This window comes from Strongylocentrotus purpuratus, unplaced genomic scaffold, assembly GCF_000002235.5.
Source record: "Strongylocentrotus purpuratus isolate Spur 01 unplaced genomic scaffold, Spur_5.0 spur5_scaffold_7, whole genome shotgun sequence".
Classification (NCBI taxonomy): Eukaryota; Metazoa; Echinodermata; class Echinoidea; order Camarodonta; family Strongylocentrotidae; genus Strongylocentrotus; species Strongylocentrotus purpuratus.
Window position 1 is genome coordinate 37,159,426 of NW_022145613.1, and position 26,580 is coordinate 37,186,005.

The following is a 26,580-nucleotide window of genomic DNA, read 5'->3' on the forward strand; positions in this document are numbered from 1 at the left end:
GTAGAGGGTGTGGGGGGGGGGGAGACATTATCTTCTTCATCATTATTGTGTATCATTTAGTTAATTTTTTTCTTCTTTTTCTATCAGATTTGTTTAAAAGGAAAATTACGAAGAACCAAAATTACAATCAGTTTATTTTTTAACATTATTGAGTATTTCTTTATATAACATTGTATTGTATTCATTTTATTCATGTGATTGCTATTGGTGGATTGACGATGCTATATATAAATATTTATATACACATTATGTGTGTGTCCGTCAAGTTGGAATAACCAACTTTGAGGCCCTTTGTTCCGTCATTCAGTTGCACTACATGATGGGCGTCTGGTTGGCATCATGTCAATTTCTGTATTTTCCACTATAGATTTCACCCCGTTACTGTTCTCGATATACGGTAGTTTTTACTGATCAATAATATTATGCACATTTGGACTTTGGGGCGTCTGGCGGGCGCAACCCACCACTTAAAACGTCCGTGGCAGGGGTCATTAAGGGTATACAGGGGCTTGTGCTTTACCAGGTTTTACCCCCCCCCCTCCCCACTCCGTTAACGGAGCGGATACCATGCGTGTTACCAAAATGTCCGGTAAAGGGGTACTTTTCACGCACCAAAGTCCGGCTCGTAGTACAGAAAAGGCCGTTTTACATACCGGACTTAGGGGGTGTTTTCAAAAGGAGGGAACATGCATATGCGTACCCTAAATAGTACTGAGTGGGGGGGGGGGGTGTTTATCTAACTGCCTTTCTCCTAGCTTGTTTAATAATTGTTATTTTGCATTAATAATGATGAAAAACACGAGGAGAGGGACAAAGATCTTTAAGAGAGAATTCTAAAGTATTCTTTTTGTCCTACCTATATTGATAAAAAAATAAAATAAATTTTTTTAAAAATGTTCATGCTTAGCTGCTCGCCCAATCACTCCTATTTTGATTAAAACAACTGATTTCTCTTTTTATTTTAAATTTGCATTTTCGTAATCTAAAAGACTGGTTTAAACCGAAATCGTGTTTTGTGGTGTAACGCAACACTCTAGCCGATATAGCCGGTGGTAATTTTATCATTACTTACGGGTAGTATGACGTGACGTTGATGGAAACATGATAGTCTAGCGTGCGAGTAAATCTTCAATTGCTATATAATTACACATGTATCAATCTAGGCCTATACGGCGTGTGCGCTGTGGGTAAATGGGACACCAGCCAACGCCATCATCATAAATATTATTACACGGACATACAGCTATAAGCATTGAACAAATAAGTGACTTTATTGTGCAGAGGTTTTCTAATTAATTGGCTGGTAGCATTTTCATTTATTCGTGATCACAAATAACTGCTTCACCGAACTGTTGGAATTACTACAGTGAATATAGTAAAGGTGAGTAACATCTAAAGCTATATAATTATGGTTAATTCAGTTGGTAATTCTCTACAGGATTATAAGGAAGTTGAATATAAAAACAACGTATTATTGTAGTTAACGATTTGTAGAACTGTTTGTCCAAAGATAATGTTGCTTTGACAATATTTTCTATCAGAATTATTGCAACGAAGTGAATTCGATTATTTTTCAGCAATTAATACCTGATAAATTATTTCAAAATAGGATTTTAAGGTGAACCACATTGTTGTATGGTTGACAATATTAAGGATATCAGGAGCCTCTTTTTATCATAGGCCTACGTAATTTTACAAGCATTTGAAGAAATACCATTTATATCATCATTCATTTTCAGGACTCCTTAATCCTTCCTCTCTCTCACATGGTGCACCCGCAAGCCTACTGTATATCATTATTCATATATTCATTTTTTTTATTTTTCAAAATTTGTATTTCAAACGTTTGAAGTAAACACAGATCATAAATTTCTCTTATAAAGCTCTTTACGAAAAAAACACACTTTAAAAAGGAAACTGTATGGTAAATCTTTGCCAATTAGTTTAGATGTATTCTAAATTGACAATATAGATCTTTGAGTTGCCTAATAATATATCACGGAATAAAGGTAATAAGGATAGCTACATTTATTGCGCATATAAACATCCCAGGGGTACTCAAGGCGCTTTCAGGCGTTAGCTCAGTAATAATTGCTCTATAAGGCGCTAAAAGCAATTAAAGAAAACAAATCTTACACTAGGTACCCATCTACACCTGGGTAGAGATTGGCAAATGCAGAATAATGTCCAGCCAATGGACATTAGTGCCTCGGCGGGACTCGAGATCCACAGTCCGATGCCGTATTCTTTAGACCATGACACCTCCATACTCTAGATGTTCATGCACTGTGAAAAGGTTGGGCAATATTTTCCAACACTTTGCCAATAGTCAACCCAACCATCTAATGGGCAATATTTTCGTATTTTGCCCAACAGTTGGTCAAGATTTTCCCAACAAGTGGGCTACCGTAGTCGGGCAGTTGAAGGGTCATATCTTTGCCCAAATTTTGGTCAAAATACGAAACAATGATGCACGCGTGAAGTAGGGTACTTACGTTTACCAATACCACTGGGCAAAATATTGCCCAATAGATGGTTGGGGTGGTCAGTGGCGGATCCAGGGGGGGGGGGGGGGGTGGCCGGGGGGCCCGGGCCCCCCCCCTTGAGAAAAAAAATCATGTAAAATCACGTGATTTTTACCTTTTTTGGGGGTTGGCTCCTCCCCCCCCCCCCCTGGCGCTCAGGGGGGGGGGGGGTGCAAATTGAAATTTTTTTGAGGATCAAAAAAAAAAAATGTGATCACTACCCCCCCCCCCCCCCCCCCCCCCCCCCCCCCCCCCCCCACTGAGCGAATTTTTGGCCGGCGCGATTTTCAAATTTTCGGGAGCCAAAAAAAAAAAAAGTTGGGCCCCCTCCCCTAAGAAATCCTGGATCCGCGCCTGGGGGTGGTTGGGTTGACTATTGGCACGACGTTGGGCAAAGTGTTGAAAAAATATTGCCCAACCTTTTCACAGTGTTTGTATCACAATTTAAAGAGAGAGAACAAAAATTCCATTTGAGTATGCATAATCCCTATAGACATGTAGTGTGTGGAATTCATTACTAGTCTATATGTGACAATGTCACAATGCCTCTGGAGGCATCCCCCCCCCCCTCAACCAAAAAAGAAGGAATGATGATAGTAATTATATAGACTGCCATTCATCTGATAAACCATTACTTAAAACGCAATACTCTATGTTTATATCTAACCCGCTTAAAACAACACAAATCAAACAAACAGAATGAAGGGAATAATACAGGTAGGCAAATAAGCACTCGAGATGAATGATTACGAGGTTGATAGATAACGTTATTAACAAAAGCGCTCATAAATTTAATATTGAAAAGGATTTGAAACTAATAATATTTGCTACAGCTCCAATATTTATACGGGAATGCAAATTTTTTTAAATCTGACATTACATTTTTTTCTTAAACAGCTTGACGACGCCTTTCGAGAATTAATTTTCCTGTAGGTAATTATTCCTTGTATACACCAAGGATGAAAGGAATAATATTTTGTCTGTGGGTGATACACGGCTGGGGATGGCGATGGTCCCATACCTCTCACATAACCGAAACAACTGACATCAATTTCGTGTCCTTCATTTCTACGAAAAAGTTTCTGAATTATTATTATTTTTAATACTAAATCATCTCGGGCAATGCTTCGTCTTAACACATCGGATGTTTGTTTAAGGCAAACTATAGGAATGCTTTAAAAGTCATTATTATAAGTCTAGACTTGTTATGATTTTGTTCAATTGGCATTTAAGATTCCTCTTCTGAATAACACATTGCAGTTATGTCTATATATCACCGGTTTAGCAAACATGAAGCTTTAAAAGGGTACAAGTCCCTCATCAGGCAAATAAATCCCTTGGATAAACAAATAATTATTTATCCGTTATGCTCTCAATAAAGCCATAGAGAGTGAACAATTGGAACACTTAACAATCAGCAAGTGGTTCAAATTATGATTGTAGATCATCCACTTAAGAATAACCATATTCATATCAATTCTATTGTCATTGCAATACCCATACTTCACTCTGAGCAAATTTAGAGCTTGTATTACATCAAACAATGCTCGTACGAAATCACTTTTCCAATTAACCTATTTAGAAACATCTCTCACTGTCTCTCTCTTTCTTTCTCCTTTTTTCTTTCTTGTTCTCTCTCTCTTAGTATCACTGTCAGCTTATTAACCTTGGTTACCGTATACTCGTAACCCACTTACCCTAAGAAACAGGATGAATTGAAGAGAAAATACTCAAATTTCAATCTTGCAATTAAGGATTTTCGGCACAAAATCAAAACAAGCGGATATATCACTCAGGGAATAAGTGCTTGATGATCCGGCACATTGTGTTACAGTTCAAAGTTGACATCCTTAAGGAAATATTGAGATGACAGGAAATTAACCTAATCTTGATTCCATGCAGGCATAGGAAACCACAAAAAACACAATCCTATTTGTCTATGCGAATTCAGTGCAATGTTGTTGTATTATTGTCGTAAATGATACCTATGTTTATTCTACAACACATATGAAGCCAGCTATGTTCACTTTTGTAATCACGAGTCTAACTTTCAAGGCACTATATCTACAATTTTGACTGGGATGGGAAAACTTAATTTAGTTGAATTGCTGACTGTACCTCTGAAAGTTTGTACAACTACAAGAATAAATTACGTCTGATGATAGGAAACTCGATGATCGTTTCAAAAGAATGTGAAAAATGAGATTCGTACAAGATACGAAAAGTTTTAAAATCATCAATAAGATCTCGTCGAAATCATAAGGATACGTAATAAAGGCCAACATCATATTTTGAGGAAGTTCACAGTAACCATTTGATTGTGAATGTTTTGCTTACAAATGAGTATATGTAAACAATTCTATATTCAAAAGCGGCTAACATAACATGAAATGCACGTGCATACAACAGATTTAAACATAGATTCGAGGTAAAAGTATGGTATTGAAAAGAAATGAAAATGAAACAGAAAGCATGAGAAAGGGAAAGGGGCTGTGGTATCGAAAGGAAACAGACCAGAAACAAACTGCGTCATTGCACGAGGATGAATGTTTGCCATCAACCAAAATACTTATTTCAATTGAAATTATTTCTAAAGAATTTCAGCTGAAGAATTAAAAAGTGTATAAGAGAGAGGGAGAGAGGGCGGTTAGGTAAGGTTTAGGCCTGTTTACATGGGATCAAAAGTCACTGACGTGTAAGGCATACGGAAACCATCTCGCTTCTAATCATAATTATCTATCACAAAAAGAGGTGCAGTTGATTTGGGAAATCCCCTTTTAGTGCCAAGGCGAGCATTCATTCTAGTTTGTGCGTGCTGCCAAAGCAACAGGAGAGCGGACTTCCCCTGGACCTGGTGATAATTACATCGTCATTAAAGCTGATAAGAGCACAACGGTGCACTCTATTCATTAATACTGATGCAAATTTTAGATAATCTACATTTGTAAAGTAACAATTTCCACTAATGAGCTGGAATAGCCGTGTCTAAAAAAAGATAATTTCTAAATGGTATTTGTGGTATGGATGAACACACCATAAACGTAACGTATTTTGACACTGACTACTACTACCACAACCAACCATATGATGCAGTACGTGCACTTGGTAACTCGTGGTCATAAGAGGAACTGAAACTGGAACATTTGTTGTCACATATTTTTAGATTTTGGAATAACGTGTAAATAAATTGTGTTTCGTCGGATATGTTCAAAGTGTTAAACAATGCGCCTACGTCAGTACTTATAATTGAAACATTTATTACCAGTGTCTACCTCACGTAGGTTTTTTTTTAAGTCATAAGATCAGGTTTCGATTATCAAATTTCTTAATTGTAGTCACTTTATCATAGAGGTTCCTGTCAGTCAAACACGTACGCCACAACAGCCTTTTCCGGGGTAGGAGACGAATATATATCGGGAAGTTTCTCTGAAATAATATTTACAACAAGAACAAGATTTTTAAAAATGTCATTGTATAGCTTTTGACCAAAGAAGACAGTCTTCATGAAGAATATAAACAACTTTTATTATAAAAAAGATCAATCATCTATGACCTTGATTAAATTTTAGAATCATGGATCTCTTTACGGATTCGATGGCGCTCACGACAGTGACCACCGATCATTATGACATGGAACACAGTTTCCTGACCACCGTCATCGCCACCGTCAGTCTCTCCATCATCATCATCGTGTCTCTGTGTGCCAACACCCTGGCGACCTCCACCATACTCCGTGTTCGTCTTCTGCGTGACAACCTCCACAACCACCTCATCGTCAACCTCAACGTCGTCAGCATGTGCATCACTGTCTTCAGTATGCCGCTGACCTTGGTGTCCATCTTTGACGATGGCAGATTGTTAAAGCGAAACTCTAGTCTCTGTTTGGTAGGTCATGAGAATTAAGGTTAATCATTTGCGTGTAGGGATTTAGTTACTGGGGCACGTGCTCCGTTCCCCAGATATGGTAAATGGTAAAGAACGAGAAAAGTAAGAGGTGAGAAAGAGAAAGAGAAAGAGACAGGGAAGGGAGAGAGAGAGAGAGAGACAGACAGACAGAGATATAGAGTGATAGTGAGAGACAGTGAGAGAGAGAGGGAGAGAGAGAGAGATAGGGAGATAGATAGAGAGAGAGAGAGGGGAGGGGGGGGGGACGTGGAAAAGAAAAAGGGTTTCGCAGGTCAGACGTTTCAAACATATTTTGACCCAGGATGCGCAGGTCGTGTGTTCGAGCCCCGGCAAGGAATTATGTGATATGCGCTTTACAAGAATGGCGACATCATTTATGATCATTGTGGCAGATAGCAGCAAAAATGGATTAGCACTGAATAAAACACGTTATCTTATGTCCTCGGTACATAGGCCTATGCATATCTCACACGATATTTTCCATTTTGTTTTTCACAGTTCAACGGGTTTTGTTCAATCGCTTTACCAGTAGCTAGCTCATTTACCGTTCTATGGATAGCCGTTGACAGGTAAGTCCATAAAATGTCATTTATTTCTAGAATGAAACCAATCAATTGCACGAATAATTCTTAAAATGACCAGCGCAGAGAAGACTTGGTATTAGCACAGTGGCATGGTATGCTACATCGGCCAAAGTTAGATTAACAATAATTATAATCATACAATTATTATTCGTAAATTGGAATGAAGCAAGAAGACACCCGGGAAATCCGATTTCTTTTGTGTTGGCATTACGAATAATTCAAATTGTTGAATTTGTTCCCTTTTCCTAATTTAAATGACACTTTGATGACCCCCCCCCCTCCTATTTGATGTAACTCGTATTCCTTCTAATCGGTAAGATACCCTCTTTGATTAAACTGAGTAGCATCCGGAATTTTGAATGCTATGTGTTTTATTACTTGTTGATCATCATTCTGCTTGTTTTTAATCTCTATTTTAGATACCTAACCGTGGTTTGGTCCAAACGCTTCCCACCTTCAAGTCTCCGAACCATCTTCATGATTGTCTCCACATGGGTTGCTTCTTGTGTAGTCGCCATCTTGCCTATCTTTGAAGTCCTTTCGGAATACCACTACATGCATGACACCCATCATTGCTCGCCGGTGTGGGAAATGTGTGAGTTCTATTTCGTGGTCTTCTTTGCCGTATATGGTCTCAGTATTCCTATCATGGTTATATCCTATTTCTTTGTCGTCTATCATCTCTGTAAGAAGGAACGCAAGATGCAGTCTCATCAGTCCTTCAGGTCGAGGTCAAGGTTCTCTTGGTCCGAGCGCTCGGTGATGGTACCGAAGAGGAAAAGGGCGGAGAGAACGACAAAGGAAAAAAGTTCATCCCTTGTAGCTGATTCAAGCCACATAAGCAACGGAGTTGGACCGAAGAAAGAGAAAACACTGCACGATTCCGGCTATGCGTCCCCTCCAAAGAACTCAATGATTGGGACCGATAGTTCACCTTCAAGTGCTGTGGTTCTAACTGATGCAGTCGATATTTTCAAGCATGACAACCTGAATAAGAACAACTCTGCAAGTACCGACGATGGTACCGATGAACCAAGGATGTCAGCTTGTGCTCGCCAAGGATCCGTGCGAAATATGATTAAACAACTTGAGAAAAACAACAACACGCACAGATCAAAATACGACTCGTTGCCTAAGGCGAGACGCAAACTGCGTGTAGAATCAAACGAGCTCCGAAAGGCAGCTTCCGCTAATGATGTTTTGGATTATGAAACTAATGAGAGTAACATCTACGTATCTAATGGCAAAAGTGGCAGTAAACAGCATTTAAATGAAGAGAGCTGTCAAGCAGACCTGCTAAACGAAGGAGAGGTCCGCTGCGACGTTCCTTCAAAGACAATCACCAGAGCAAATATGGCAACACCACCTGTATACCATTGCTACGATGACGACTGTACACCTGAAGTGGTAGGATTTATGATTTATGAAGACGCCGAACCTGATTGCAGTCCAGAAAGCACAATGCTCGTGAATCAGGTTGAAGAATCTGATTATCCCATCGTGCCTAATATCATCATTGAAGATGTTTTAGGAGAAGACCGTGCATCAGATTCAGATGAGGACAGTACTGATACACCAAACTCATCAACACATTGTTCTCAAAATGAGGAAAATCTGTCGACATTGCTGCAGACAGCCGCTGTTGATCAAGATCTCCTAGTCGTACCCAACACGTCCTGCATGAATGGCGAATTGGACAACACATCATCCTGTGATGGTAGACAGGATGACGATGCAACATTTAGAACTGTCAGTGTCGGGAACGTTTCGGGTTTGCAATTTTCTGTATCTATCGAGCGTCTTGCTGCGCCAGACGAACAAAGTTCATCACATGACGAGTTTAAGAAGAAGCGAGAGGGATCGTTCGGAAGCTCATCCTCCATTAAAGCGAAATCAAGGAGTGGGACAGACACGTCGAAGGTCAAGAGAGGAAGCACTCGAAGACTGAGCATGAGACCTACCTTAACTGCTGATAAACAAGTTGCACTTATGGGTGAGTATAACTTTCCAACTTGTTCTCCAAATCGATTCATAATTGTCCAACCTTCGTCGACCTACGATTAAAAAAGAAAGAAATATTATTAAACCCCCTCTCTGCAGGATCGGGAAAAGGCAATAGAGGGTTAGCACCCTGTGTTCCGTGGCTATGTTAAAAAATCCGTGGACGCTTCCCTCCTACCCTTGATAATAAACTAAACTGATGACCAAACACGAGCTAAGACAAAAAATAACAGGTCTTGACGGAAGTACATTGATTTTTGCTCTTTTCTTAATATATTTCATTTTTATTTACGGTTCAGTATCTCACTTCATTGACATGTTAGTTCGAAAAATAGTTCGGAAAATATTTATGAGAGGATGATTAAGCACGCTGCAAAGATTTACCGCAACGCATTATCAAAAGTAAAAAGCCGTGTCACGATACTTTTACCAACCATCACATGCTGTAAACAACAGTGAACATGTTGATATCACCACAATAGTCTTTCGCATTAAACAAGGAAGAAAGATGATCTCATCTTCTGTAACCAAATCTTTTTGAGAGAGCGAGGTCATCAATAAGACTGGTACATGCGTCATATTTTCATATCAATAACAGGGCTTAAGCGTGTTGATGGATGACGAATTGTGTTTTTCTGTAGTACGAGAAAGTGCTTTTTTTATGAAGAAGGGTGCAAGGCCAGGGCCCTGTCTCACAAAGAGTTGATAGTATTATCAATCGTAACTTATTTGCGATTGATATCAATCACAACTATGTACATAAGTGATAGGAGACTGAAAATTTGCCATTGATTTGAGGACTTGCGATTGATTTGGATCAATCGCAACTCTTTGTAGGACGGGGCCCTGTGCTGTAAACCCTAAACATGGTTTGAGTGTTTCACGGTAAGACGAGACAATGTCGGATAAGCTTTCTTGGAGTGCACTTCCGGTGGTTGTGACCTATTAAGAGTATTGCCCTTGCGTTGTACTAGTACTCAGTGGCGTACGCAGGATTTTTTTAAGGGGGGGGGGGGGTTAAAATCAAAAGGGGGGGGGGTTTCCAAAAAAACATACATAAAACATACACATAAAGAAAACTCGAGGGGGGGGGGGGGTTTAACCCCAAAACCACCCCCCTGCGTACGCGCCTGCTAGTACTATTAGGATGTATTTTATTGTAATAAATACGCCCCTTGATTATCATCAAGTTAGTGTTGAGCAAAGTGAAAACAAATTAATTTCCAAGGATGATAGTATACACCTTGCAAGTGTTTTGAGAAATAAGTGGCGCCACTTGAAAGCACGATATCTTAATGGTTGCCCCGGATACATTCCACCTCATTCTCAGTAAAGGGCTTCCGCCCCTTTACGGATTCAACGACGGTTCATGAACTCTGTCTTCGATGATTCAAGTTTCACGAATTGACCTTCATTTAAATTCGAGATGCACTTGAATTGTCCCTTATTTTCAAGTTGCAGTACCTTCATGTTAATTTTTGTTTGCATGTGCATAATCTGCCCCATAATTAATACCGAACTATGCAAATAACATACTCACTCTTTCCTTTCCAATTTTCGAATGAAGTAACTTTAAAATAAATCAGAAAACGGTAGAATATTGATTACACACTATTTTAGTTTTCTCATGAAGTGAACTTCAATTTGACTGAAGGCGACTTCGTGAACCTTGAATCATCTAAGGCAGAGTTTTATGAACCGTCATTGAATTAATGGCGTATCTAAACAGGGGCGGAAATCCTATCATTTCGTTTTCAAGGAGAGGGCGTGGTGCTGTTTAATTATTATTTTGTTTATATCACTATGAGCACTTTGACTAAAAACACTTCTAAAGAGTATACCATCACAAAATACTTGTCGATTAATTTAGTTTTCATATCGCTTAATGATATCATGGGGGCGTATTTATTATAAACAGAATACTTCCTGCTAGTTCAGCGCAAGGGCAATATGCTCTTCATAGGTCTCGACCCGGAAGTGCTTTCCAAAAAAGTCAAACTCGAAAATTAGTAACACTCTGCCTGGTTAAACCGACATGTTCATGTCTAACCATAAACACTCGAACCGTATACTGGGTTTAAACTGAGCACTTCGTGCGTGCATCCTTATAAAGGTGTTTAATACCCTCTTGAGTTTTCTTTTGAGAAAATTGTTTTTAACATTGTATCATTGAAGCAGCATCTGTTTTTGTTTCTGTTTAAAAAAAAATAACAGGGCCTTCAATAAATAAGTGCGTGCGGAAAAATAAGCATTTTGTTCTGTGAGATTAAAATACAACTAGAAAAGAAAGAAAGAAATAAATAACACCAGAAAAACAGGCACTTTGGTATTTCCTCCCATCATCTATTCGCGAAATTGACAACCTAGACCACTTCAAAGCTTCACTCAAGACTCACATCTTCCTTCAGACATTTAAATGCTAATTTTATTGGAGGAGCTTGCGCCTTTGAGTGTTTTTTGAAACAGATATATAGCGCCATACAAATGCTGTGAATCATCATAATCATATAGTACCATAACGTCAAACAGAATCTTTTTGTAATAATAATAATATTTTCTTTCTTCTTAAAGGTACTATGTCCCTTTTGCAGCCAACCTCAAATGCTGTAGAACTTTGCAGGAATCATGAATATGTCACGTATGTCCTATCTGTGAAATTTAAACGTTAGCAGTGTCCTCATATTCAAATTATGCAAGGAAACCCGTTTACTTGCTAGACTTCACTGTCAGACACATTTGAGTGACTGACTGGCTTTTTTTTCTTCTTTGGTAATAACATACATGAAAAGAGTTGTAAAGGGTACATGAGCATTTGTCTACATCAATAGCCCACTTCTTGTGATGGCCAAGATTAAACTGATTGATCTTTCCGCAGCATAAAACGTATGACCATTCTGTACAATTGTCTGAAAATCAAGACTATTCCTTTTGGGCTCTATAGCCCTAAAGTCGATTTGACAACTAATAGTCGTTATTTTCCCACTTGAAGACATTTTCAAGCCCCACCTTTTTTAGGGAAGTTCTAAATTAGTATTATCTTTCAAATGCAGTTGGAATTTAACTTTTTTATTTTTTTTGGCCTGCAAATGGGACATAGTACCTTTAAGCTATATTGCGATTTAGGCCTTTTATGTTTATCCCATGTTGTACTTGTCATGCACATAATCATGAAAATGACTTAGTATTTCTTTCTTCTTAAGCTATCTTATTGCGATTGAAGCCTTTTATAATTTTATATGTTTATCCCAAGTTCTACTTGTCCATGCACATAATCATGAAAATGAGTTAGTATTTCTTTCTTCTTAAGCTCTCTCTTATTGCGATTGAGGCCTTTTATAATTTTATATGTTTATCCCAAGTTCTACTTGTCCATGCACATAATCATGAATGACTTAGTATTTCTTTCTTCTTAAGCTATCTTATTGCGATTGAAGCCTTTTATAATTTTATATGTTTATCCCAAGTTCTACTTGTCCATGCACATAATCATGAATGACTTAGTATTTCTTTCTTCTTAAGCTATCTTATTGCGATTGAGGCCTTTTATAATTTGATATGTTTATCTCAAGTTCTACTTGTCCATGCACATAATCATGAATGACTTAGTATTTCTTTCTTCTTTAGCTCTCTCTTATTGCGATTTGGGATTTAGGCCTTTTATAATGAATATGTTTATCCCAAGTTTTACTTGTCCATGCACATAATCATGAAAATGACTTGGTATTTCTTTCTTCTTAAGCATCTTATTGCGATTGAAGCCTTTTATAATTTTATATGTTTATCCCAAGTTCTGCTTGTCCATGCACATAATCATGAATGACTTAGTATTTCTTTCTTCTTGAGCTATCTTATTGCGATTGAGGCCTTTTATAATTTGATATGTTTATCCCAAGTTCTGTTTGTCCATGCACATAATCATGAAAATGACTTGGTATTTCTTTCTTCTTAAGCTCTCTCTTATTGCGATTTATGAATATGTTTATCCCAAGTTTTACTTGTCAATGCACATAGTCATGAATGACTTAAAGAAGTAGCATAATGAATGATAACCAATACATTTAAATCAAATTCTCTTGATTTTGCAGGCGGATTACTCGTACTGACTGCTATAATTTGCTGGACCCCTTACTTCGTCATCCACTCGTGTTTCTTCCCCATGAACATTGCACCGCATTGGAGCAGCATCCTGACCATGTGGCTAGGCTACTTGAACGCCATGTTGAATCCTCTAATCTACTCATTCACGAATCGGCGTATCCGATCCATGGTGGGTACGTTCTGTGGTAAGCGATGTAGGGTCATCAAAGCACTAATGTGCAGAAAAGGATCGGAATCCGCTACAATCGTCCCACATTAGCCCTGTCAACTTGGAATGCTGTTTAATTTGTACATGTCATTTCTACCAGGGATAATGAAAGGTATTTTCCAGAGTACTTTGTTCCAGCATCCATTATTCAACATTTCAACAATCTTACATGTACCTATTGTCTATTATTCCATTTTAAAAAAAATTATACATTTCAAGGTCGTCCTTCCATTCCACCCTCTACTTCTGTGACCTAAGTTGTGTGTTTTTTGCATAGAAGTCTTTAATATTTCTCTGAGATGATTAGAAAAAACAGTGCCCAGGGAAGAAGATGTTTATTTGCCGTGGTCAAACATTTTCGTATGATGATTGACGAGCGAAGCTTATTCTCATCATTTGTCTTAATAAATACAAATAGTGAAGCATTGACTTCTACGATCATCTCTGTGAGATTGTCATACTTTCACATCTTTTCGGACAACACCCTCAGAATTGCCGCTATGATTTTTATGTTACAAAGGATAAATCCCCATCTTTATAAAGTTATTTTTTGGCGATTGCAACTATCACACTCAATGGCGGATCCAGGATTCACTAGCGAAAGGGGGCAGTTTTTCTCACAAATTTCCGAAGTCTTTAAGGGCCCCACTAGCTGCCGGTAGCACAAATTGGGGCACATATTTTTTGTTTTCATAATCGATGTGTACTTCAGGTATGTCATATTGTGTATTCCCGGGGAAAGGGCGGGGCCCAAGGCCGGGGGGAGGGGGGGGGGGGGTGAACGTGCTTCCTCTGTAACCTCCTGGATCCGCGATGACCGCGAGATAACTGAGTCTCTGTTTCGTACATCATGTCCCGTACTCTACTAAAATTTAAACTCGATGCTGGATTTTCGTTTTCGTTAAAAAAAATCGGTATAAAAATTAACACATCTGAAGTTAGTTTGAAGTCTAATTTATTTCTTTGTCAAACCGAGATCTTATACCCAGGATCTAGTTTGACTTCATTAGTAGAATACGGACATTTACGGTTAATACATTAGCCTTCTTCTTGGATGACTTTTATTTTAGTTGTGTTAGAGTTAGTCTTCCGATGTTTCGGTCAGAAATCCTAGCAGCAATATTTTTTAAACTTTAGTTTGACATTCTTTTTCACTCAGTGTATGTGGTTTTTCGATGTACCAGGTCAAATGTACATATTTACAATATAAGGAAAATGTGCAATATTCCGTTTTATGATGTAAATGAAGTTAATGTGTTATAGTTTTACATATGAGGAATGTATTTATGATGGTATTACATCTTTCAAGAATATTACGAACAAGGGAGATATCTCCAAATATAAATATGAACATGTAAATATGGATAGACTTGTCATTTTGTGATGTATCAATGCACCTATAGCACATTTACTTTGATGTTAGTATTAAACGTTTGTAGCTGATTTATATACAAATGTTATCCAACTGAAATTTGATTAAAAGTGTTCATGTCTTGCAAAGAGATAAATAGATAGAGAGAGAGAGAGTGAGAGAGAGAGAGAGAGGGGGGAGGGAGGGAGGAGAGAGAGATAGAGAGAGAGGGAGAGAGAGAGAGAAAGTGAGAGAGAGTGAGAGAGAGAGAGGGGAGAGAGAGTGAGAGAGAGAGAGAGAGAGAGAGAGAAAGAGGGGGGAGGGGGGAGAGAGAGAGCGAGAGAGTAAAACAAAAATGGGTGTTTTTATGAAAATACACGATGATTAATTTTCTACTATTACCTACTTAGAGATATATTTTGTTTGCAAATTCAATATTTTTTTTAAATCTGCAGAATCTGCGACGGTATCTAACACAATTTTGCAAATGATACTTGTACAGCTTTAACATTCCTTTAAGGCCAATGGACACACTCACTATTTGGCTACTAACCGAATGCCCCTACATTTCTCTTTTATGTATTCAAAGTTCAAAGTAAATGGTAACATGAGACTTTTGTACACCCCCACCTGCAAACTGAAGAATGCCAGTCTCTGTCACGTGAACATGAAGATCATGGCATGTTCGTAATCCCATTGATTGAAAGTAGGCCGGGATCCGGGCGGCATGCATTACTGGGACAATAGAAATGACATGATTCTCTTTGACCGGGGACACGGTCACAAACCTTTTTTTTAATGACAAATGCCAACATGCATCAGTGACAAATCTGCTGATAACTAATCAGAAGAAAGGATTTCACTGGCTAATTATCACAAAAGCTGTCATGTGTCACTAATGACACGTTTTGTGAAAACGTATATCAAATGACAATATTCCAACCATGTTGTCCTTCCTGTTATCTTCATAAACGAAATGTAAACGGAACATTTCTACCTGCACATTGACAAAGAATCATGCCCATCTGGAACAAAATTTTATTTTGGATACCTGCCCCCTGTCTTTAACATTTAATGAAGAATAAATCGTTAATGAATAGTAAGGTACAACCACTATTATATATGATGATCAGTTGCACTTTACCCATAGAAACACACAAAGAGAAACCAACTTCAGAACTAGTAGAAGGAATTATGACAAGTACTACATTTTTGAAGAATATGTATTAAATTTAATCAATATAGCACCAATATATATCACGTATTAAGACACATTTTGTACATAGTTATCTCGCGAATATACATATATTATATCTCAATACAATGCATATATATTTCAGCAAATTCAAGTCCTAATTCGAATAGACCAACATAATATTTGTGGCAATATCAACACAATAATATTTTTCTCGGTATAAAAGACGATCACTTGATTATATCAGCTCCAAATAAATACAATGAAATATATTTAAACACAAATGCAATGTGGAATTACAAGACATGTAAAATGAATAATATTTGAACCATTACGGATATGTTAAATAAAAAATTTGCTCTATTCAATATAGCAAAAGAAAGAAGAAGGCTAAAGCTGCTCAAACATCAAACATTTATCACAAGAATTAAGCCCCAGTAATGACCGTTACACTCTCACACTGTTGCACATCTACAATCTTACAGCGGTACAAGTTTAACCAGTTATTGTTGCAAATCATGATTAAATATTTCAGAAAAATTCGAACATGATTTTGATTCCTCTTTCTAACCTAAAATTCTAGCTGATTTTGACTCTGGAAAGTATGTATGGTATACTATACGAAAGAAATGTTTGATGTTTATTTTTTTTAAAGCTTGTGTCAGAGTTCACTTAAATTTCATAGACTATGAAGGCGGTCAATCAATTTAGGAATATTCTTCTAAGAGTAAACTTCCGAATAATGAACAATGTTCCTAAAGTTCACAGGGGTCGAAAATAATTTGTCTCATCATTTCCGATTTAAAACCAATCAGGTTTTAAACATAATATTCACTTAAACAATTAAAACCTGAGCTTTAGGATGCCTCAAATTTCGAGAAACCACATTTTGACTATGAATTGTTTGAAGATTTTTGAAATGAAGTATGATTTTTCAAAAGATTTGTCCTACACCGATACTGAGACGTTTGATTCGTTCAGTTATGAATAATTCACGAATTACTCACTGACTTAGCATTCACAAAATTAAACACGATCTCACATTCTCAAAGGATATAACATATTTGTCCGATTAGTCAGACTAATCAACATAATCATCCTCTTACAACTTTAAAATTTAAAAAATAATCGGGTCGTTTAGAAGTACCAAGAATAACACATTTTAACTAACGTTTTTGACCAACATTGTTTGTATACCATAACAAAAACAGTTCTGTGTTCAATACAGACTGTCTATGGTTCAGTATGAAAAGAAAATTACAGTAAAAAACTAACATGAATATATTCTTGATGCATAATCAGTACACTAAAAAACACCAATCCATTCAGAAAGATTTATGGAAATCGAGACAGAACAGCCAGAGGAAATAGAGAGAGAGGGAGTGAGACAGAGAGACAGAGAGACAGAGAGACAGCTAGAGACAGACAGACAGACACACACACTCAGAAAAGGAGACATGAAGAGAGAGAGAGGGAGAGAGAGGAGGGGGATGCATTCGATATTTTATTTGCCATAAAGTCGCTTTCCTTTGCATTACAAGTAGCCACTCGGACTACATGGATTGTAATTTAATACTTTCTTAGAAGATATCTAAAATCCAAAATTGATTAGGTCCTTTGAGGTGAGCTGTAAAAAGATAGACCTACAAGCCTTCGGAATGCCTCTCGAAAACTAGAGGTCATCAAGGCGTATACATATGGGTTCACTGCCGATGTTGACCAAAGGAGAATATCCGCAGCTCTCCAAAGCCAGATAGAGAAACTGTAATGTTTGTCAAAGAAGACGAAGACACAGTAAGGTATGAGAGACAACGTGTAGGTGATGAAGAGTAGAAAAAGATTCCTGGTAAGTCGGAGATTGTCTTTGTGCTGTATCCTGCGAATAGAGATGGCATGAGCAAAGGCAGGCACAGAAACTTCCTGGTTTGGACTACCCGATTCATTGTTAGATTGTTGCTCCGTCATGCTCTTCGGTAAGGCTGATGTCGACCAGGCATGAACACGTGATCGACTAGCACCGACATGCTTCCAAATCAAGGCGTAGGTGAATGGGATGACGACTGTCCCAATCAAGAGTCCAAGAGACAGGAGCACGACCTCGTAGACCCACACGCCCTCGACATCGTAACCAAACGAGCAATGACCGAGCACGGGGTTGAAGCCGGCAAAGTCTTTGCTACCTATGCCAAAGAATGGACTTAGGACAGGTAATCCAGCTAAGAGAACCGCTACAATCAGCTGTATAACGAAAAGCTGCGGTGTGGCAAATTTGCGATAAATATGCAGTGGCTTGGTGATATTGAGGAAGCGGTTAATAGCAATAAGGCCAAGGATGTTGAGTGATAGTGCGTGGAAGAAAATTAGCATGAATCCGTGAACGCGACAGAAGCTGACATCGAAGGGCCACTCGTTTTCCACCGTGCCAACGACCATGAGAGGTATCAAGACTGCACTCACGATCAGATCCAAGATTGCCAGGGCCGTTACAAGGGCGTTGGGAACCGTTCGTAACTTGGGCGTCATCGCTACAGCATAGATAACGAAAGCATTGCCTACAGTACCCGTCATAGCGAGCATGAGGCGAATGATGATCTCAACGATGGTGAATAATTTGTTTTGTTCATCATCTATACTGAGGGTAGAGTTATTCATTCTGTTAAGTTGTTTCTACTCATCTCATTTCGGCAAGTTGTGAGCTCCCTGCAAAGAGAAGAACAAAATTATGCCGTTAATTTATGGATCACAATTTCATTATAATAATAATAGCTCGTTCTTATATAGCGATTTTCAGGACCGGAGGCCCTCACAAAGCGCTTTACAGATAAGTATATTATAACCCCGGTCATTGGATTCAGGCTTGCCCGCACACAATGTATGCACATTCTGCACTCCCTGGGGAGCATACCAGCCAGGCGTCATTTTTACATGCGCACACTTGCAAATCTAACCACATTAGCTTTCGCATCCTACCGGGTACCCATTTAACACCTGGGTGGAGAGTGGCAAATGCAGATCAATGTCTTGCCAAAGGACATTAGTGCCGCGGTGGGACTTGAACCACGGACCTTGTGATCCACAGTCCGGCGACTTATCCACTCGTCCACAACACCTCTACTATTATTTACTGTTTGTGTAACTATGTTAACATGATCAAACTCTCTTTTCCTGTTCCTTCCTGTGATTGAACTACCTGATGAAACAAAAAATGGTTTAGTCTTTAATCAAATTTCCATAATACAAGACTCTGGTTTTGATGTTTTCTAGGATTAAAAAAAAAGTTAAAGAAGGAATCAATTATAGCGAAGATGTTCCTCCATGTTACTGGCTTTCATCCTTTCCACTCGTTCCAGACAATAATATTGATGGGGCAGTAGTATCGCTAGCATTGTATGAAACTGGCGTAGCCCTTCCTTGAAGGCACAGGAAAACAATACACCTTGCAATGTTTGATCATCACCCCCCCCCCCCCCCCCCCCCACCCTCCGTTCCTTTCTAAGTACGCAACTGATATTCATGGAACACATATCTCACGTATAGAAAGATTTAGATGATCAAAAAATAAAACGTTCTCTACAATATTGTCATAATTCTTTTGATATTTTATCAACTTAGGCGAATGATTTTCAAAAGGAATTTGTAAGCTTGGCTAGAAATGTAGTGCGCATTTATTATACAATTTTGTACAGATTTCTTTATTGGAATCTAAGTTTTTCTTTTGTGGCAGTTTTTCTTTTTATTTTGCAATGTCCTGGTGTGATGATTTTATTCTGTAAAATTAGTCGCATTGATTTGATAGATGAGACAGATAGATCAGAGAAAAGGAGAAAGAGAAGAATAAAGAGAAAGAGATAGAAAGAGGGAGAGAGAGAGAGAGAGAGAGAAGGAGAGAAAGAGAGAAAGAGAGAGAGAGAGAGAGAGAGGGAAAGAGAGATAGAGAGAGAGAGAGAGAGAGAGAGAGAGAGAGGGTGGAGGGGGAGGGAAAGGGGATGCTTGAGCGAGGAAAACGGGGTAATCATAATTATGGAGAAATTCTGTGATGATAATGAGGCAGTCCAAGTCATTATTGAGATACAGAAGCCTTTGCCCACGGAATATTGATAAAATATAAAAGGAGATAGAGAGACACAGAAATGGAAAGGGGAATTATTATCTAACAAATTGACATGACCGCAAATGTAAATTTTGTTTCTAAAATCAATGTTAGAAGGTAAGAAGAAAGCAACATTCCTGACAATAGTAAACAAAATCAACTCATGAGCGCTTTCAATGGAATTTTAGCCCTCTGTCACGAAATAATACATCCCTTCCTTTTATTAATTTGTTGTTGTTTTGTTTACTTGTCTTGATTTCAAACAAGTAATCTTAAAAGCCATCAGTGCTAGAAATAGCTCAAGGGAAATGGCTGGATACAACGTGTGGGCGTATAACGGAGGTGAAAGCCAATAAGAGTTGTCGGTTATAAAACGACGGTGATCCGTAAATCGGGCAAAAGGTTGGAGAAATGAGAGCATCTCGTTCGTATGCGCTTATTTAAAATGAACCTAAACAACAATCGAATATCGTTTTATGATAGAAAAAGACGGTCCCTTTCGGTGAGACAGAGACAGAGACAGAGACAGAGAGAGAGAGAGAGAGAGGGGGGGGGGGGGGATAATATGTATCAAATATTGCAGATAAACAAAAATTAATGTAATGTTATCTAATTCCATGAAATCCTACCAAGGATGGAAATTAGACTGAAACTATGATATTGTTATCTATTTTCTATTGTATTGGATTCATGTTTATAACTCACTGTTTCTTATAAATTCAACCTATATGAAATTAATGAGGACATGCTCTATAACAATATAGACTCAATGGGTTAAAAGATTACGGGGATTATGGGGTTGATTTTTTTAAACAAGTCTGCTTTGAAATAATAGGAGAGGCTCATTTTAGCATCTTTGACTTGTAAATATGCACCTCAGATGTTGAAAAACCTCTCAGAGTTACATATCATATTAAGAATATCCATTTACGTTTACGTCTTCTTGCGAGCTAATGCTACGTTTTATGTAAGAGCAAAAAGTTTAGAGTCCCTTTACTAATGAATATTTTTAACAAAAGCTAGGGATGAACCCCCTTAATTCAGGATTTCGATAGTGAAAAAGCTATTGAATAAATCCTACTGTCCTTTACGTTTATACGTGTATGTTTCCCCTCTCATCGATTTGTTATTTAGGAGAGTGAAGGCGACCTTCCAACAATTTAGATTGGTTAAAAGTTTCGTTTCAAATTTAAAGCGATAATACATTATACCCAAAGGTATTACGGGCAACAGGATTAAGACAAAAAGTAAAGATCTTGTGATAAAAAAGGAAAGGTCGAAGATTCCAGTAACTTTGTAAGTACGTGTTGATCATTCAGACATTAAAAAAAGAATTAATATAAACACAATTTATTATCAATTCACTTAACAATATTTCTTGTACTAGATATTTTGCATTGACTGTAGAAAAGAGTTAGTAAGAATTGATTCAACCGCTTTCATATTATTACAATACTACCTTTAAGATAATAATAATAATAATAATAATAATAATAATAATAATAATAATAATGATAATAATATTCATTTGTAAAGCGCAATAACTATGTGGATATATTCTACTGCGCTACAAGAGCTCGTAGATGCTGTGCTATACATACTACATGAACAAGTGAGTTTTCAGTTTTGATTTAAAATTATCTAGTGATGGGGCTTTCCTTATTTCTACCTTTAAAAGATTTCTATTCTTCGTAATACATTTGATAAGTGGTGCCTGAATCTTGCTTTCTCTCAGACTTCTAATCGACCCATTCATCAACTCTAGATTGATATTGCAAAAGAATTTCTGTTAAATCAAGAAATATTGCATTTTTCTTCAGTTTAACTTCTTAGTACAATTCGCGTAATATATACTACATGGACGTTACACTACCATGACTATAAGCTGATCAATTTTACTGCCTCTTGCTACCACTGTCTGCAGCATGTTCTGCTTGATAGATAAGTCGCATGAAGAATTATTAATATCTTCGTTGCTTAGCAAATTAGCTACGTAAAACGTCTTCAGCTATTTGATATTCATTTAAAACTTTGGGATACGAGTGTTCACAATAGCCAAAGTGGAAAGAGTGCGGCTATGCTAGGAAAGCAGTGAAAGATTCAGCGTCACCGTCTGGAAGATTGAACGCGTTCGTCATATTGACGCTATCACAACACATCGGGATGTGATGAGTCGCGTGGAAACCGTACACGTAGAGACGACTGCGCATGCCCTGTAGGCTCTTAAACCCATCCTTCGCGGACAGTTCACGACGGAGACATGGTTTATATCGCTCTGACAAAATACAGTGTGTCCCAGAAAAAACGAAACAGAGAATTATCGATGTTTAATCATAACTTAATCACAATTATTATTAATAAATGACGCATATTTGTAAAGCTTATATCCTCCTCTTTCATTTTGATGCAACTCATATTATTCCCATTCTTTTCTTTTTCTTTCTTTCTTCTTTTCCTTTTTCTTTCATCCCTCTATCTATTCTATTCTATCTCTTCATTACCATGAGGTCTTTCTTCTTCTTTGTGTATGGCTGATCGTCAGTGAAACGGAGTTAAATCGGAGTCAACTCTGTTTTTTGCTACGGCAGGCCGCCAGTGAAACGAATTCGTTTAATCAAAATATGCAAGCATTACTTTAAAAAAAAAAAACTAAAATTTGTTATTTCAATGACTGCCTTAAACATCTAGTTTGTTTAATAGAAGTTCAGAAAAGTCATCAAAGTTATGAAAGCTTTGAATTTGACAATAGCTTATGCCTTAGGCGAAGCCGGTTCGTACCACTAAATTGCTTCTCTACACTATTTTACAAGGATGATACCAAGGGAATTAGTAATCATGTATTTCTATTCTGTTGTTGAAACAACTAAAAGATAAGTTTTATGATGGTTGTACACAGATCATATCACCCTAAAATATATTGGATTATTTGGAAATTTAAAAGTTAAAATTTGTCTTCAAATGACGATTCAGCTGAAGTTAAACAAAAAAAAAGGAGTGAAACTGTCATTGTCGACAAGTAATCGTAGCCTCACAGTATCATAGCCTCACAGAATTAATATCTATCATTAAATCAACAGCTCCTTTATATTCATAAAAACGAATTCTTGCAATTACCAAGTCTTGAAATCCATTTAATGTATTATTCAGTAATTGCTCAAATTATATATATTTTGTTCATTCCTCACACAACTCAAACATTGTAAATCGCCCTCGAAACGAAATATATCACTAATCCTGTACTGTATTCCTTAAGTCGAAAAGTTATCCCTTTCGGGGAGGAGGCTCTAGTTTATTCAAATGAGACTATTAGAACTTTGTCGGCTCGTGGATTAAGGTATTGTAAGTTACGTTGGGAGTATCATCCATACGGTATAGCAGTACATCGTTCTTTAACGACTTTAGTGAGCACTATTCAATAGCCCCTCCATCTCCAGGCAATGTTGCCCTCGATGAAAACGTTAAGCGCTCTGAAACCTTGCTATTTCCATGTATCAATCCCTGTTATGATAAATCTTGATACCCGTTATAATTCGTGATTTTGAAATGAGCTTAAGATAATAAGGCATAAGCAAACATTTTGCACCTTAACTCAACAATATAACTAGAATCTAACAATTCAACATTGTGTTCGTAAGAGTTAAGAAACTTTAAGTGATGACAGGCCAAAATCACAACGATGAGCTTTTCTTCAAATTACAAAAATTAAGAAAAGAATACATTTTGATAGTTTTGGGAAAGGAATGGTCAGAACACATAAGTATAAAGGGAAAAAAATCTATACAAAACAATAACAACAACAAAAAATAATGATTATGATGATGATGATAATAATAATAATAAGTCGTCTTTACCCAGGGAAGCCACATCAGTATTAATACTGTATTCCCTGAAGGCCCTGAAATCTAAACAAAAACTAAAAACCACCCCCAATAAGAAAAAGCACAACACAACAACAACTAAAAATAAAATACACATTGAAGTTATGTAGTAGAAAGAAAATCAATTTAGATAATTATATGCAAACACATCATTCAAGAGTAATGATTGAAAAACGATAAAATGCAATAATCGCTTAGCCAAAATATACCAATTATCATGGAGTTAGTAACTCCATGCTACTTTCTACTGTTTGCTTTCAATATTTTGACAATCATATTTCCCCATTCTTTGTATTGATTTTTATATTAAAAATTCAATATAAATAAAAATCAATCCGACAAAATGAGTTTGCGAAACTATAGAACATTATTTTTCCATTACAAATTAAAAGCAAATTACATACATTAACAATTTTAAAGACATATTATAAAATGCATAAAATGATATAATGGAAACATATTTACATGAAACATGTTTTTCCACTAAAAAGGTCAACACGCATGAATTTAGTACTTTTCCAATCTCTATGAATACAAAATAATTAATCAGGTAAAGAAACTTGAAATACGGAATTCGATAAAAGCCGTAAAACAATCCATAGATAAAAGAATAACTTACTTTTTCACCTCCCGTGAATATAACCCAATGTGTCAGAGAACTTTACTAAAAGCTGGTAGAAGAGCGTAAAGTTTACGAGAACTACGTATGAAAGGCAACGTCACACGTCTACGTCTGAACAATTGTGAAATGGGGAGAAGAAAACGACTTTTACCAACCCATCAAATACCCCCAAGATCGAATCACACCTCTCCTCAACTAGAAAAAGGAGTCTCAGCAATGGTATTAAGCATGCTCATTTATTTCAAATTTTAACCCTTTGATTGTGTGAGGTTCATTTTACATATGTGTTAGTATGAGGAATAGATAAGATAAAGTTATTCGAGTGTTGTATCTCCAGTGGTATCCAATCAGCAATAATCCCCATGAGAATCCGAGGAGCCGATTTGAATTTTTGGTACAACGTGTCTCCTGATTCACGTGCAACTCTCAACTGACGCCTTCGTGAATAAATCAAAACTAGAGGGGTACGAAGTTCTAGTTGTTATCCGACGATTAGCTGGAAGTGAAGAACGTGATTCGCTCTACGCTTTTTCCCTCTTGCGTTTTTTTCTACCGCGGGTACTACTCATACACAACACCATAGGACATCACCCACACACGCGCGCATGTTCGCGCGCGCACACAAAATTCCTCAGCATCGAGCAGTATGTTTTCAGACAAACATCACTACTTCTACGTCGTCTGTGGCGACATCGGTTGAAGCGATCGCCCTACGTCAGCAATCAAGTGCTATATTATGCCTCATGATTAATTTCATACATGTCACACCTGAATCGCGTTCTATTTTTTGATGTTTCTGTGTATGTCAAAGATTACACCCACCAATGGTAGAAGGAAAAACCTGAGTAATCGTGGAAACAGAAAGGAAAGAGCCAGGGCTGGAAATAAATAGAGAGGGAGCCGATGTGCGGGGGGGGGGGGGGGGGGGGGCGGGGGTCTGTGGGCTAAAAGGTACCATCCATCATACATGGGGCTGTCAGGATTTCACTCGGGTTCATTAGAATTGTAACAGTAAATCAACATTTCTGAAAATTGTTCTTTTGACATCATACCTTAGGCGTAGTCATTATGCAATACTTATCTCAATTTGTAGTATCAAGAAGCAAAGTTGCTTTTTTCCCCCTCAAATATAAAATATTTTCCATGTGTTCATCATATTTGTGCATATTCAAATACTGATTAGCTAACTAATGGAGAATTGACAAGCGTGTATTGAGAGATGTAACACAAAAATAGCAACGAAAACATACACACTAAAGCTTTTCGTCTTGTCCTTATCGGAGTAATTTTTCGAGCGCTCGTTTCTTTAGCTTTCGCTTACATGTATATAGTCTGGTTTCAAACTTCTGTTTATTCTTGCGATTTACTCCACTGAGGAAAAGACGAAAAGATTCAGTATGTCTGTCTTCGTTGCTATTTTCTTATTTTGGAGAACTAATCTTCTCTTTAAAAAAAAAAAAAAATTATTGTTATTATTATTATTATAATTACTTACACCGCGCTTTTCCCATGAGGCCCAAACCGCTTACAGTAAATGAAAATGAAAATTACAAAATACATAATAAGAAACATAGTCTTACAACTACAAACTACAAAAAAGATGTGTTTTAATGCCTTTCTGAAGGTAATAACTGATGGGGACTGCCTAATTCTAAGTGGTAGATCATTCCAGTATTTTGAAACAGATACAGTAATTGTCCTATCACCGGCTAGATGTAACGCAGTTCACCAAACTGTAATATAAATAAATTGATACACAGTACCAATAAAATATTCTCCAATCAGCCATTTTGGATGAGAGGCGCGCTAGTCGCTAGCCCCCTAACTTAGTGAACCCCTCATAGATCAAGTCCTAAAGAAAGTCTTCATACACTTTCAATATAAACATTTATCTCTAGTCAATGAACACTCAGTTATTTTAGAAAACTGCTCCAAAGAGAATTACTGCAATTTATAATCACACCTCTAGAATATTCATGCTTGGTGTTACATGCATGAAGACTTTATTCTTTGTCGGTAAAGAGAAACAGGTGGTTAAAAGTTTGTATACTGTAAATTCAGCCAGCTACAAAATAATATATATATATTTTTAAGTCAAGATTTCTTTGAATGTTCATGTAAA

At 37.3% G+C, this 26,580-nt stretch overlaps 2 protein-coding genes across 2 annotated transcripts; one reads left to right on the forward strand and one right to left on the reverse strand.

Annotated features, from left to right (window-relative positions):
• The first annotated feature begins 1,173 nt into the window (after positions 1 to 1,173).
• Positions 1,174 to 14,078, forward strand: LOC100888550 (histamine H1 receptor). The gene is made up of 5 exons (XM_011665960.2): positions 1,174 to 1,381; positions 6,095 to 6,410; positions 6,930 to 7,000; positions 7,435 to 9,008; positions 13,102 to 14,078. The coding sequence occupies exons 2-5, from the start codon at positions 6,099 to 6,101 to the stop codon at positions 13,371 to 13,373; spliced, it is 2,229 nt and encodes a 742-aa protein (XP_011664262.2). The 5' UTR covers positions 1,174 to 1,381; positions 6,095 to 6,098; the 3' UTR covers positions 13,374 to 14,078.
• Positions 14,079 to 17,362: 3,284 nt separating this feature from the next.
• Positions 17,363 to 18,562, reverse strand: LOC585836 (rhodopsin, GQ-coupled-like). Its single transcript, XM_785642.2, has one exon. It carries the CDS (start codon positions 18,518 to 18,520, stop codon positions 17,477 to 17,479), a length of 1,044 nt encoding a protein of 347 aa, XP_790735.1. The 5' UTR covers positions 18,521 to 18,562; the 3' UTR covers positions 17,363 to 17,476.
• Between the last annotated feature and the right edge of the window lie 8,018 nt (positions 18,563 to 26,580).

Coding starts and splice junctions, on each gene's coding strand:
- LOC100888550 (XM_011665960.2), top strand. CDS start 6,099: ATGGATCTCTTTACGGATTCGATGGCGCTCACGACAGTGACCACCGAT. Junction 7,001..7,434: donor CTATGGATAGCCGTTGACAG/GTAAGTCCATAA, acceptor TCTCTATTTTAG/ATACCTAACCGTGGTTTGGT. Junction 9,009..13,101: donor TAAACAAGTTGCACTTATGG/GTGAGTATAACT, acceptor TTGATTTTGCAG/GCGGATTACTCGTACTGACT.
- LOC585836 (XM_785642.2), bottom strand. CDS start 18,520: ATGAATAACTCTACCCTCAGTATAGATGATGAACAAAACAAATTATTC.